The sequence below is a fragment of the Arachis hypogaea genome, chromosome 3 (genome assembly GCF_003086295.3).
Source record: "Arachis hypogaea cultivar Tifrunner chromosome 3, arahy.Tifrunner.gnm2.J5K5, whole genome shotgun sequence".
NCBI classification, from domain to species: domain Eukaryota; kingdom Viridiplantae; phylum Streptophyta; class Magnoliopsida; order Fabales; family Fabaceae; genus Arachis; species Arachis hypogaea.
In genome coordinates, this window is record NC_092038.1 from 119768169 (window position 1) to 119781042 (window position 12874).

The following is a 12874-nucleotide window of genomic DNA, read 5'->3' on the forward strand; positions in this document are numbered from 1 at the left end:
AAATTATATTTTGGATTATGTTTTATGTTTGATTGATTATAAATTTAAAGATATTTAATTATATATTTTGGACAATGTTTATTTTATTATTTTGTTTCAAAAAACTTAGTTTATGATTATGTTTATTACATATTTATAATTATACAAACTTTTAATATTTGTGAATTTAGAAATTATAATTTTTTTATATCCTTAGAAATTATAAATTTATTGTAATAATTATGAAATTATATATATTATTTAATATTTAATAATAAAAAAAAAGATTTGATGAACATTGTCCACCAACTTACCAACCAGTCATTAGGTGAGGCGGGAGAAAAATTTAAAATTTTCTTACTAGACGGAATAGGATAGAATTTTGGTGGGACGAAGTTGGCGGGCTTTTCTGTTTGCCGTCTCTAGTGCTAACTTAAAGGCTTTTTGGATAGACTAGATTTTGAAATATCGGATGTATATATGTATGTATATGTATCTAATATGAAAGAATGTAGTGTACCTAAATCTGATTAACGAGTTTGTGAATATATGTATATATTGTGTGTGATGTATCTATTATGATGAAGGAGTGTACATATATGTATGTATTCATTATGAAAGGGTGTACATATATGTATGTGTATGATGAATGTATTTAATATCTATATTTATTATCTTTCATGATATATTATTAACCATCTTATATAGATTATCTCATTTTTTCAATAATTTTTTTTAACAATAAAAAAAATATATTATTCGAAAAGTGCTCACGAAGTTTAACAATGACATAGGCTTATATATTATGAGAAAGTCCAAGAAGCTAGTATTTTATTAAAATTTGGTCAATACTTAACTAATAAAAGAAAAGTAGATAATCTCATATTATTGGATGAAATCTCATACTATTAAAAATATTAATAATGATTAATTAATTACTACAAATCACAAAATTTACTGCCTCCTAGCATTCCTCATATATTATATTAGAGTAAAGTATCGTTTTTGTACCAAACGTTTAGGATAAGTTCTATTTGTGTTCCTAACGTTTAAATTATCCTATTTGTATCTTTAACGTTTATAAAAGTGATTCAATGTTATCCTACTATCAATTATACTAACAAATCATATTATATTTTTCAATTATTCTCAATTAGATGTATTCATTCTCAATTAGGTCTCACTTGGATGTGTTCGATTTTAATATTATACTCACTATTTGTGTTTAGATTCAATTATGTTCTAAAAAAGTGAATTATGTAAATGTTGTAGGAATTAGTTTCAAGTTTTGATGAGCTATTTTTCGGAGTGGATCATCGATTCTATCCCAGACATTTGTATTCTAACTTTAAGAAGAGATTTTTAAAACTCAAACTAAATCGTTCATGGTGTGTAATTGACGGCAGGATAACATTGAATCGCTTTTATAAACATTAGAGATACAAATAGGACGTTTTAAACGTTAGGGATACAAATAGAATTTAACCCAAACGTTGGGGACAAAAACGATATTTTACTCTAATATTAAAACTATAAGATAAATAAATTAGTAATATTTTACATCTAATATGATCATCACGTATTGAAAATAAAATTGTTGTAATAAATATTTAGCCCAAAAACAGTAAAAAGATACTAAAAAATAAAATTAAATTTTTTAACAAAAAAAATTACTAATTACTTAATACACAAAATAAATATAAAAATACAATATAAAAAACTTACATTTTTTTCTCAATAAAGCTCTACCTGTAATTAATACATCTTAACTAGAAATAGCATAGTACATCTTGAAACCAAGGCTTCCTATTTATTATGGCAGCATAATGAAAACATCTTAAAAGATCATGTTCCAACTTGATTTGATTATACTTTTGAGATAATAGGATTTCTAGTCATTTAATGCTTTTGCGTAGTCTTAAGCAAGTAGCTTTCAATTTCATTTACAATTCCATTCAGCAGCTATATCCAGGATTCCACAATGTTCCTCCAACTAAGGCTCTCTAGTCTCTTCATTGCACTTTGATTTTAGTTCAACTTGCAACACATTGAGAAATAAAAATTGATTTGAAATAACAATTGATTTTGATTTCTTCCCATGTTATAAATATATGGGTCAAGTTTAAGTTTGTTATTTATTAAAGGATTTTTTTTTCAAAACAATAAGCTTAAATAATATATATTAATAATAGATGTATTCTAGAATTTATATTTTATAATTTATAATTATAATTTATTTATTTATATATCAATTATTAATCACATATATATCATAACTATACTTATAATTTATAAACATAATTTTTTTTATTTCAACGAAAAAAAGACTACAATCTCAATTAGTATTAATTATTAATTTTTTTTATTTTTTATGAGTAAATAGTTAAAAATTTATAAGAATAATTTATTTTTATAAAAATAATATTTTGACGAATCAACCAAATAAATTTATTTTAAAATCTATGAAGGCCTTTTTTTTAATTAATAAGTTTTATAAAAAGTTTAAGTCTAATATGTTTAATAAAATGAATCGAACTAAGATAAATTTAAAATGAGCTGAATGACAAATTCCATCGAATAGTCTGCCCCACTTTCACATTTAGTCTCTATATTGCTGATGATGCTTGCATAGTTGCATGTTCGTCATGTTGCAATCCTATCATTCTTAAACACTTACTAATGCATCATCAGCAATCCTATCATTCTTAAACACTTACTAATTAAGTAAGGAGTGCTTTTTTTATTATATTCCATCTCAATTATTCAGATTTAAAATATATAATTTAAAATTTAGAGTTCACAATTTAGACTTTAGAATTTAATATAAGTATAACACTCCTTACATTTTTGGAGCGTATTAACATTCGCCAAATAATTATATATTTATGTGTTAATTAACTATATGTGCTTTTGATTGCTCTAGTGTATTTTTTTTATTTAATTATACTATTCCACACATTCAATGAGCATAATTAAAAGGTCTACATAAAATTTGAAAATAGAAAATAAATGACGAAAAAATTTGAAATCTGAATATTTTTATAGCGGGTATATGGGTTTAGCTATCATCTATTTTAAAGATACATATTCAAATTATTATTAATAATAAAAAATTTTGAATTTTTATTTTAATAAATACATTAAAATTAAAAACTTGTATATTCATTATTAAAAGTTTATAATTGGCATGTATATATGTAGTTTATGACCTTTTGAGTTGAGAGTTACGTAAAAAAAATTTATAGAAAAAGTAAGCTGAAGACATGAAATTGCTGTGATATCTTATTATGAGTTTCTAATGTTTGAATTTGTTATCCCTATAGTAGAAGTGTAGTTAAAAAAAATTTGATGTTTAAAGTTAATATGAATTACAAAAAATACTAAGTTAAAGATCATATATGAGTACATATTTAAAAAAGTATATATATCATGAAATTACATTGTTTTGAGTTCATCTCCTTATTGTATGAGGACCAACCATGAGGTCATGAGTTACCTTTTATCTAAAATGATAAGAAGTTAAAAATCAGTGTTAAATAAAAAAACTTGACTAAAATTTTAAAGTATTTATTAACAAAATTCGTATTCATACTTTTAATTTTAAATTAAAAGAAAAAAAGATAGTAATAGCACCAAATTAAAGAATGGAGGAGAATAATATTGAGAGAATTTATTCTCTTTTTGCTTTGTTTAAGAGAAAAATAAAAGGAAAAAAATAAAAAAATGAAAAAAAATAATTAATCGAAGAGAAAAATTAAAATGAAAAAGTTAAAGTATAAAAGAATTAGTAGAACCTATCAAAAAAAATTTTTCTCTAACGTTAGATGAAAAAATAATGAAAAATTTGACTTGTCATCTTATTTTAATATTATCCTTTATTTAATATATTTTATCATATAAAAATAAAATTATTGTTTCATAACATTTTTTTATTTTTCATTCATTTAAATATATCTAAAAAAATAAAAATTTATTTAATTTCTTTTCTTTTACTTCCTTTCCACCAAACAATTAAAAAATTATTAATAAAAGCTATATATTAAAATTATTAATAAAAGAATATTTTAAAAATATGTAAAATTTAATTTTTAATATAATTATTATATATTTATTAAAATAAAAAATTAAATTTTTTTTTACCTATAATAATTTTAATTTGTGCTCTTATGGCACATACTAAACCCAATGTCTTATTATTAAAATTAAGAATGTTTAAGATCTGGTCCGAATTTACGATGTATTTTATTAGATTTGAATGTATCATTTTTATTGGTTGTTATTTTTGGATTGAATTTGAATTAGGTTTCGATCTCTTTATCTAAATTGTTTTTTATTATAAAAATATTTTTTAAAGTAAAATTAATAATGTTATATTATATTTTTATATTTTAATTAATATTTTTTATATTATACGATATTATTTAATGTTATTTTAAAATAATTTATTTTTATATGAATACAATATAATAAATAAAATTTAAGTTTCAAAAATAAAATTTTATTATTTCAATATATAAAATTTATAAATTTATAGCTACTATTATTTAGATTATTTTTTATTAATTTAATGTTAATAGTAATTAATTATAATAAAAATATATAAAAAATACAAAAAACTTTTATTTTTTTTTTTTTTTATCATTTATTAAAAATTATCAAAATAAAAAAAATTCACATATAATTATTGCATTGAATTAATTTAATTTAATTTATATTTGAAACCGCTTTTGGATCGAATCAAAATATACCTGCATTTAAAACCCCTCCCTAGTTAAAACGAAGCAAATTGGAATCTGGAAATTGAATTTGGTCAAATTTGGGTTTAATGCGCCGTTAGTAGTAGTCATATATGGGGAATGAAGATCATTATTAGTTTGTTACTCCCAAGTCCCATCTCTACGTCTGTGCCATGCTCATCTAAATGTCACTATCATTCACATCAACGAAATTAATTTACGATATCTATTAAATTTTAAACTGAAAACGATTCATTCGAGTGTATCTTACCAACGGGATTTAGAGAAAAACCATTAAAAGAACATTACTCTCAACTGTGGAAATAGAAACATGTATTGGGATTAGATTATTTGAAGAGTGTTGATTAATTGGAAGTTGCAATATTCAGGGACTTGTAATTTACCAATTCATTTAATGTGTTTATTAGTAGAGTGAAATTCATTCAAAATTTTATCCATTAACAATTTTTTTATATTTTTTTATAATACTAGATAAATAAAAATAATTATAATTTATTTTATTTAATATTTATATTAATTAATAAATATTAAATAAAATAAGTTCTAACTATTTTTTATTAATTTTTTTATTGTCAAACATTTTTTATTTCTTAATTTATAAAATAATAAGAATACCTTTTACGTTTTCCATTCTAAACCATTTGTCATTTTGAAAAATTAATACATTTAGGATGGAGATAGAATAAGTAATAACAGGTTAACAACTATTGTATAGATAAGAATCTGAAATGGGACCCTTGAGGAATATACAATTTAACTCTAATGCATAGATGAGACAACAAAAAAGGAGAAACAATGGATTGAGTATACTGCTTGCTGCAAAGAAATCTTTATCTTCAATATTTGTCATCAGAATCAGAAAGAGACCAAAGCTATTTAATAGGTGTCTCTACTTGTCCTAGCCCTCGGCTCTCTTCTTAACATTTACAACAACACAATATCTATATTTTTTTACATATTTCTATAAATTTATTTTTCGGCTGTTAATAAAAATATTTCTTTAGAAGTAAGAACAAAAACAAGAAAATAGTTTGTATGTGAAAAAGTGAAATATTTGAATATGACAAATTTATAAATATTTTTTAATGAAATTATGACCGTGGTAGTACTTATTTGGATAAAAGAAATTATATTATATAATTATTTCTAAATAACTAACTAATTAGTGATTTTACATCTTAATAATATGTGTTAAGTAATATTCTAAATAATAAATTAATATTCTAAATATTTTTAGTTAAAAAGATAATAATATTAATAGTTAAAAATAATATTCAATATTTAAATAAAAATATTTTATATTTAATTGAAGGTAAAGTAATATTATATAATGTGTTTTTGTGAATATATATTAGTTTAATTTATTTATTTAATAGTAAAACATTAGATTGTCTTCTTAAAAATTTATAAAACATTGATGATTATAAATACTACTAATAATAAATGTTCACTTTTTTTTTTTTGTAAAAACAAGTCACTTCTTAGCCTATTAAAAAAAAGAGCAAAAACTTGCTTGTTTTCTTCTTTTATTTATTTTTTTTAAAGCGCAAACTTATCTACATTTTCCTTTTAAATTTAACTATTGAATTTAACTAACACATGTCCAATACAAGTTGAAGTTATTATAAAAATTTTTATTAAAAAATACAAAGTTGAGTCTTTATCTAAATACAAAATTATTTTTTTTATAAATATTACCTTTAATATATATTCTTTGGTTTAGATCGGAGCACATGGTAGCTAACAATTTACTACTCCTTTTTGAAATAATAGATGATATAATAAATAAAAACTAATTAACAATTTTTGTTGAAATTAAAAAATAATACTTAATTTGTATAACAAAAATAAAAAGGCACTTAATATAAAGCGAAAGAATAATGTCGGCTTGTTTTTACAAGTAAACAAAAGATCACCCAAAATATTATTTAAATACATTATTGATGTTTTAAGATTTCATTTTATTCAAATTAATTTTTATATAAACCGGATAGATCATAATGTTAGCAAAAGTATTTGATTTATCCTTCTCTTAAAACTTTATGATAAGCGTACTATTAACTTTCCCTTTAATTTTAAGAAATGCCAGGAAACAACCTTCATTTTATATTATAATTCTGGTATGATAGTAAATAACCAGAGTAATTATAATTTCGCACAGACTCACTCATTTCTTTGGAATTAGTGTAGATTTCTATAGTAAATAGTTAGGGTTGAAAAAAAAAATTACAAAGTTCGAAAAGAGTTTAATTAATAGTGTAAAGAGATATAATTAATTATTTATAATATTATTTTAAAAAAATCTAAAATCCATCCCGAAAAAATCTCTAAAAATAAGATGATTTTATTGAAAGTCACAAGACTAATTAATAATATGTGTTTAAAATTAAAGCCAAATTTTGATAAATACAGATGAAAGAATATAAGTGTAAAATTTTTTTTTAAAAAGATTTTATTAGAGTTGATTATGAAAAATTGGCTTATAGATTTTCTTTTAATTAATTTGTGTTTTGGACTTATTAAAATTATAAAATAATTTTTATAAAAAAAATTATTGTTTTCGACATATTTATTTCCATAAAAATTTAAAATAATTTATTAATAATAATGATGTACACTTAAAATATAAAATTTCAAATCTTTAAAAATATAAAACCTGAGAGATGAAAGAATATCAATAAAAAAGAAGAAGATATATACAGAAAAAGTGAAACTAAATTTTTTTTTTTACTAATATTAACTATTTTTTTAAATTTTTTTATTTATTTTAAATAATAAAACTTTAATTATACACATTAAATTATAAATTATAAGAGAACAATGCGAATGAATCAATTTTAAATATTATTTTTGACTTTTACATTGAAATAATTTAAAATTAAAATTTTTATTAAATTTTATTTTTGAAATACTAGAGACTGAATTATTTTTAAAAAAAAGTGATATATTGCTATTTGTATAATTTATTAAATTCATTAAATAAATATTGTAATGTTTATTATTGTAGCTTTGCAATAAAAATTCAATCAAAATATACTTAAATCAATTAGATGTACTCATTTGTACTCTTATATTTTATTACTTTATTTTTTTATTATCTTCGTATTCATTTGGTAAAAAAGTACATCTAGATCAATTTAACGTAAGTTCTTTTCTTCAATCCAAATGTACAAAATTTTTAATTTTCTCATTCACAATTTTTTTTAACTTTAGAAAGAATTAAAAAATAATTAAAATTTAAATTAAAATAAAATAAATATTAAAGTAAAAAATCTCATATTAAATTTTAAATAAAATTTTATGATATATAATCCCATAAATAAAATTTTATAATATATAGTCTCATAAATATTTACATAATACTTTGTAAAATCTAAAATAAATAAAATTATTCACTCGTTAAAAATTAATTCCTATATAGTAAAAAGAAAGAATTATCTTCCACTAGAATATCTCTATATATACGTGTGTTTATAGACTCTTTTCTGCAATTCCTACATCTATCGTTTTCTGTTTCTAGTCTTTTATTCCTCTTTCCGAGTTTCAATTCCTAATTCCCAACCCAATGGAATCAGCAACGCCAACCATCGGACACACTCAGTCACCCAAGGTTCTAAAAGACGGAAATGGAGCTCTTATTTTCGACTCAATCATGATGCGAAATGCTTCGCAAATCCCCAAAGAATTCCTCTGGCCATCCAACGACTTAATTATCACTGCAGACGAGGAGCTCAACGAGCCTCTAGTCGACTTGTCAGTCCTCAAGAGCGAGGACCACACAGCCATAGCTCACGCAGCCCAGCTCGTGAGGGAGGCTTGTGTCAAGCACGGTTTCTTCCAAGTAACTAACCATGGCGTCGATCAAGAGTTGATCGATGCCGCTTACCAAGAGGTTGACACCATATTTGGACTTCCTCTGGAGAGGAAACTAGCTGCTCGAAGGCAGCCAGGTGCTGTGTCCGGCTACTCCGGAGCACATGCAGATAGATATTCAAGCAAGTTGCCATGGAAGGAGTGCTTTTCTTTCAAATATGCTCACATCGATCATTCTCACTCGCAGATTCTTCACTACTTCACTTCTCTCTTCGGTCAGGATCTTCGTCGCTCTGGGTATGCTCTCTCGTATATAATTTCTTAATCCATGCATAATAATAATAAGTTTTGCATTAATAGGTTTAATTATTTTAAAATTTTTTAAAATTAATAATAATAAGAATTTTTTAAAATTATTTTTCAAAAATTTTATTTATATACTGAAATAATTATTAAAATAATTACCAATATATTTATAGATAAATACATGTGTAATTTTATATTAGCTACTAATTTTGGTAATTAATTTTAATATATATAATATAGTTATTTGCAGCATTTTTTCATTATCACTATTGGAAATGTGATTAAAATCTCAAGGTTTTATTTATGTATTTGATGTCCATTAAATATAAAAATATATTATATTATTAAATACGTTTTTTTCTGTGTTTAAATTAATACTATTTATTTTTTCATTTTTTATAGTAAAATTATTGGATCTCTAATATTCTCTATCATTTGTCTTTTTAAATAAAGTCTAATTATCTGGTTAATTAATTAATTAAAGTTATTTTTTAATTTGGTCTTAACAAACAAAACTATAATATATGCTAAGGATAAAGATTTTGCATACCAAACTATGATGTGTATAGCAACAGATATATTTTATATTAATTTTAGTTTTCAAACAATAGATAATTATATAAGAAGATGTAAAAAAATAATTAAGAGAATTTTGGTAAATATCTATCTTTTAATGGAAACCAAAGGACATGAAAGATTATTTATATTAAGCCCGTTTAATTTATAACTTAGGTCAGACTTAGTTGATGTAGATTATTTAAATTAGCTTGGGCTTAAAAAAACCATATTATCCTAGTTTTGTCGAGAGGACCCGCAAAAAGAAAGTGTACAAAACTATAAAGACAATCCAACTTCAGTTGTTTTTAAATCAATGATGTCATCTTTGTCTCTTCGAATCCAATACAATACACGTTAAAGAGACCAATAATTCATTATAGCCTCTCTAGCAACAAGAGTATTATCTAGATTATTCAAGGAATACTATTTCTTAAATAATGTTAATTGCATCTCATTTTGGCATAGGATCGTGTATCAGAAATACTGTGACGCAATGAAGGAGTTGTCTTTTGCAATCATGGAGCTTTTGGCCATTAGTCTTGGCCTTGATCGTTTGTATTTTAAGACATTTTTTGAAGATGGTGAGTCAATAATGAGGTGCAACTCTTACCCTCCTTGCAACAACTCAAGCCTCACACTTGGTACCGGTCCGCACAGTGATCCAACTTCATTGACTGTTCTTCATCAAGACCAAGTTGGTGGCTTAGAAGTTTATCTTGATAACAAATGGTTTGCTGTTCGACCAAGACCTGATGCATTTGTCATTAATATTGGTGACACTTTTATGGTATGTTACTTTACTAATTTCATCATTTTTTTTGTTATTACCTCGTTATAGTATCATAATTATAACAATAATACGGTCAATCTCTATTATTCTGTAGGTTGTAGAGTACTATATGTTTGAATAAGAGGACTCAATAATGTAGTCGCTCATAGACTATGCTTAATTACATGCATGCAATTAATTTTTTTAAGAAATATTTAGTATTAATAAGAAGCCATTTTATTAATACTAAAATTGATTTAAAAATTACTTTCTCATCGTGGAAATAGAAATGAAATCTGCTTTAAATTTCAGCAATAAATATTTCTTATATTTATTTGTTGTTCCTACATATACGGTAACTTCTAAATTTGGAAAACCAGTTAAAACTAGAACATCTAATAGGTTTTTTTTCTTTTTTGCTTCCCTTTACTTTTATCTTTTGGTATAGATAATGTCTTCATTTATCACATGCAAGTGAAATGACTTGTGATGAGACAAGCACCGAATGCATGCATTTGTCGCAAAGCAATAAATGAAAAAAAAAATAATATGCACTCTTTTAATTTCATATATATATATATATATATATATATATAAATGAATAAATTGATAATGTATTATTGGATTGTGAGTAGGCATTGTCAAATGGGAAATACAAGAGTTGTCTACACAGGGCATTGGTAAACAGGGAGGTGGAGAGGAAGTCATTGGTTTATTTTGTGAACCCAAAAGAAGACAAAACAGTGAAACCAACAAAAAAGCTATGTAGCAGCGATGAAGAAAGGAAGTACCCAGATTTCACATGGTCTGATTTGTATGAATTCACACAAAAACATTATAGAGCTGATGTCTCGACTCTCCAAGGTTTCATCCCATGGTTCATTGCCGGCAAGCCTTCTAATTACTAGCTTCATTGCCATCATAATCTATGTGTAATAATCCGGTGTACACCAACATAGTACGTAGTAACTATTAAATGGGAGAATATAATGTTTTGCCAGCAATAATTATGTTTAATAATTTTGTGGACTATGTTTTGTTATTATAATTAAAATAAATATCTGGTGTACACAAGTCGTCCTATTATAAAATTTTTATTTTATTTCTCATCAACTCTATCTCTCTCTATATATATATCACATATATAACTGTGGTTGTAGTTATTTTTGTGATCAAGTTGTTTTCTAGTTTTTTATAATTATTATAAATTATATGTATATACTTAATTAGATATATATTTGAATATAAAAAATTATTAAATTTATATAAATAATATATAAAAATATATAAAAAATTATTTTGATAATTGACTTTTTATAATATTCTTTATTTTGTGAAGGAATAACTCAAAAAGTACTCATGAGTGTGATTAATTGCTGTATAATGGTTAAAGCTTAATTGATATTTTGTTCTATCTATTGTTTTTGTACTATAAAGATAAGATAAAACTAAAAACATGTATTGAGTAAAAATAATATGTCAAAGAGTGGCCTAGTTATTGTTGCGGCAGTAAGGTGGCTGGTCCCAAAAGACATTGATGGTACCCACTGGTTATGAGAGTGGGGACCATTTCATAAAAAAGCAAACAATTACGCAGCCAAGTTCAATGCCTAGCTTGTAGAAATAAATTAAAAAACTACAAATAAGATTCACTACTCATAGGGATTGGGATTATTGACTTGTGCATGCATGCTAGAATAATTTGATTAGTTGAGTATTACTTTCAAAATATATTAAAATTAAAATTGGCGTGACATTTATTGTTGCCTGCTTTTTAATTTCACGGAGTAAATATTGTTTTACTCTATAAAAGATAACATTAAAACTTTTCTATAATATAGTTGGCATGGGATTTGGTCCAACGAACATGTTTCGAGGTTCTTAATGCACGCACCTATATTTTGCATCTTGAAAATTTTCATCATGACTTCTCAAAATAATCTTATTTCCCCATGAAATATCACAATCTAATTAAGGTTCGTTTAATTTCCATGCTCACAAGATTTTGACCAGGTATAATGAAGGTTAGACGCTGGTTTTATTTTCCAACTTCAAAAGATTTATTTAAGTGGATATGCCACTCTTAATAGCTACACCTATGTAACCAAGTTCCTCCGCAGTTTTTCCACTACCGCGAGTTCCAATTTTTGACCATAGCGTCACCGCCATGTTCCTTCTTCATGCCATCAACAAGCACATGTTGGAGCAACCACGAGAAAGGAAGAAAGGATCTCCTTTACCATAACTGCAATACGATGTCTTTTAATTTCTGGATGATTGATGATTATATTAAGAAAAAGTATATAGAACCAACTAATAATCAGCCAAGAATGGACAACATAATTAATTATAATTAGTTTTATTAATTTATAATTTAATTTGTTTGTTAAATTATTGTTGACCACGTTCAAAACATGAGGGAAAATACGCTAGTGTTAGAAGAGAATCACGGAACAGATGCTTTGATCATTCATTAGTTGGTTCCATATAATTAATTATGTTTATTAATGCGTAACACATGAAATATAGAAATTATATCCAAAACCATCCAATTTATAAGAAAAAGAAACATCCGTATGCTTATCAGTAGCAACATCCGATTAAAGTCATTGGTATTTCTGGTTTACCAATTGGCTGATTTTTGGCTTATATAAAGTTGGTTCCCTAGCATTGTTGTTATATTAAAGACAAG

The 12874-nt window shown here is 24.1% G+C and overlaps 1 protein-coding gene across 1 annotated transcript; it reads left to right on the forward strand.

The window, feature by feature from the left end:
- Positions 1–8214: 8214 nt before the first annotated feature.
- LOC112791095 (gibberellin 20 oxidase 2) lies at positions 8215–11291 on the forward strand. The gene is made up of 3 exons (XM_025833801.3): positions 8215–8846; positions 9879–10200; positions 10818–11291. The coding sequence occupies exons 1-3, from the start codon at positions 8302–8304 to the stop codon at positions 11088–11090; spliced, it is 1140 nt and encodes a 379-aa protein (XP_025689586.1). The 5' UTR covers positions 8215–8301; the 3' UTR covers positions 11091–11291.
- Positions 11292–12874: the final 1583 nt, after the last annotated feature.

Excerpts from the sequence above, each read along its gene's own strand:
- LOC112791095 (XM_025833801.3), top strand. The coding sequence starts at position 8,302 with ATGGAATCAGCAACGCCAACCATCGGACACACTCAGTCACCCAAGGTT. Across the intron at positions 8,847-9,878 it reads CAGGATCTTCGTCGCTCTGG|GATCGTGTATCAGAAATACT; the intron begins GTATGCTCTCTC and ends ATTTTGGCATAG. Across the intron at positions 10,201-10,817 it reads ATATTGGTGACACTTTTATG|GCATTGTCAAATGGGAAATA; the intron begins GTATGTTACTTT and ends GATTGTGAGTAG.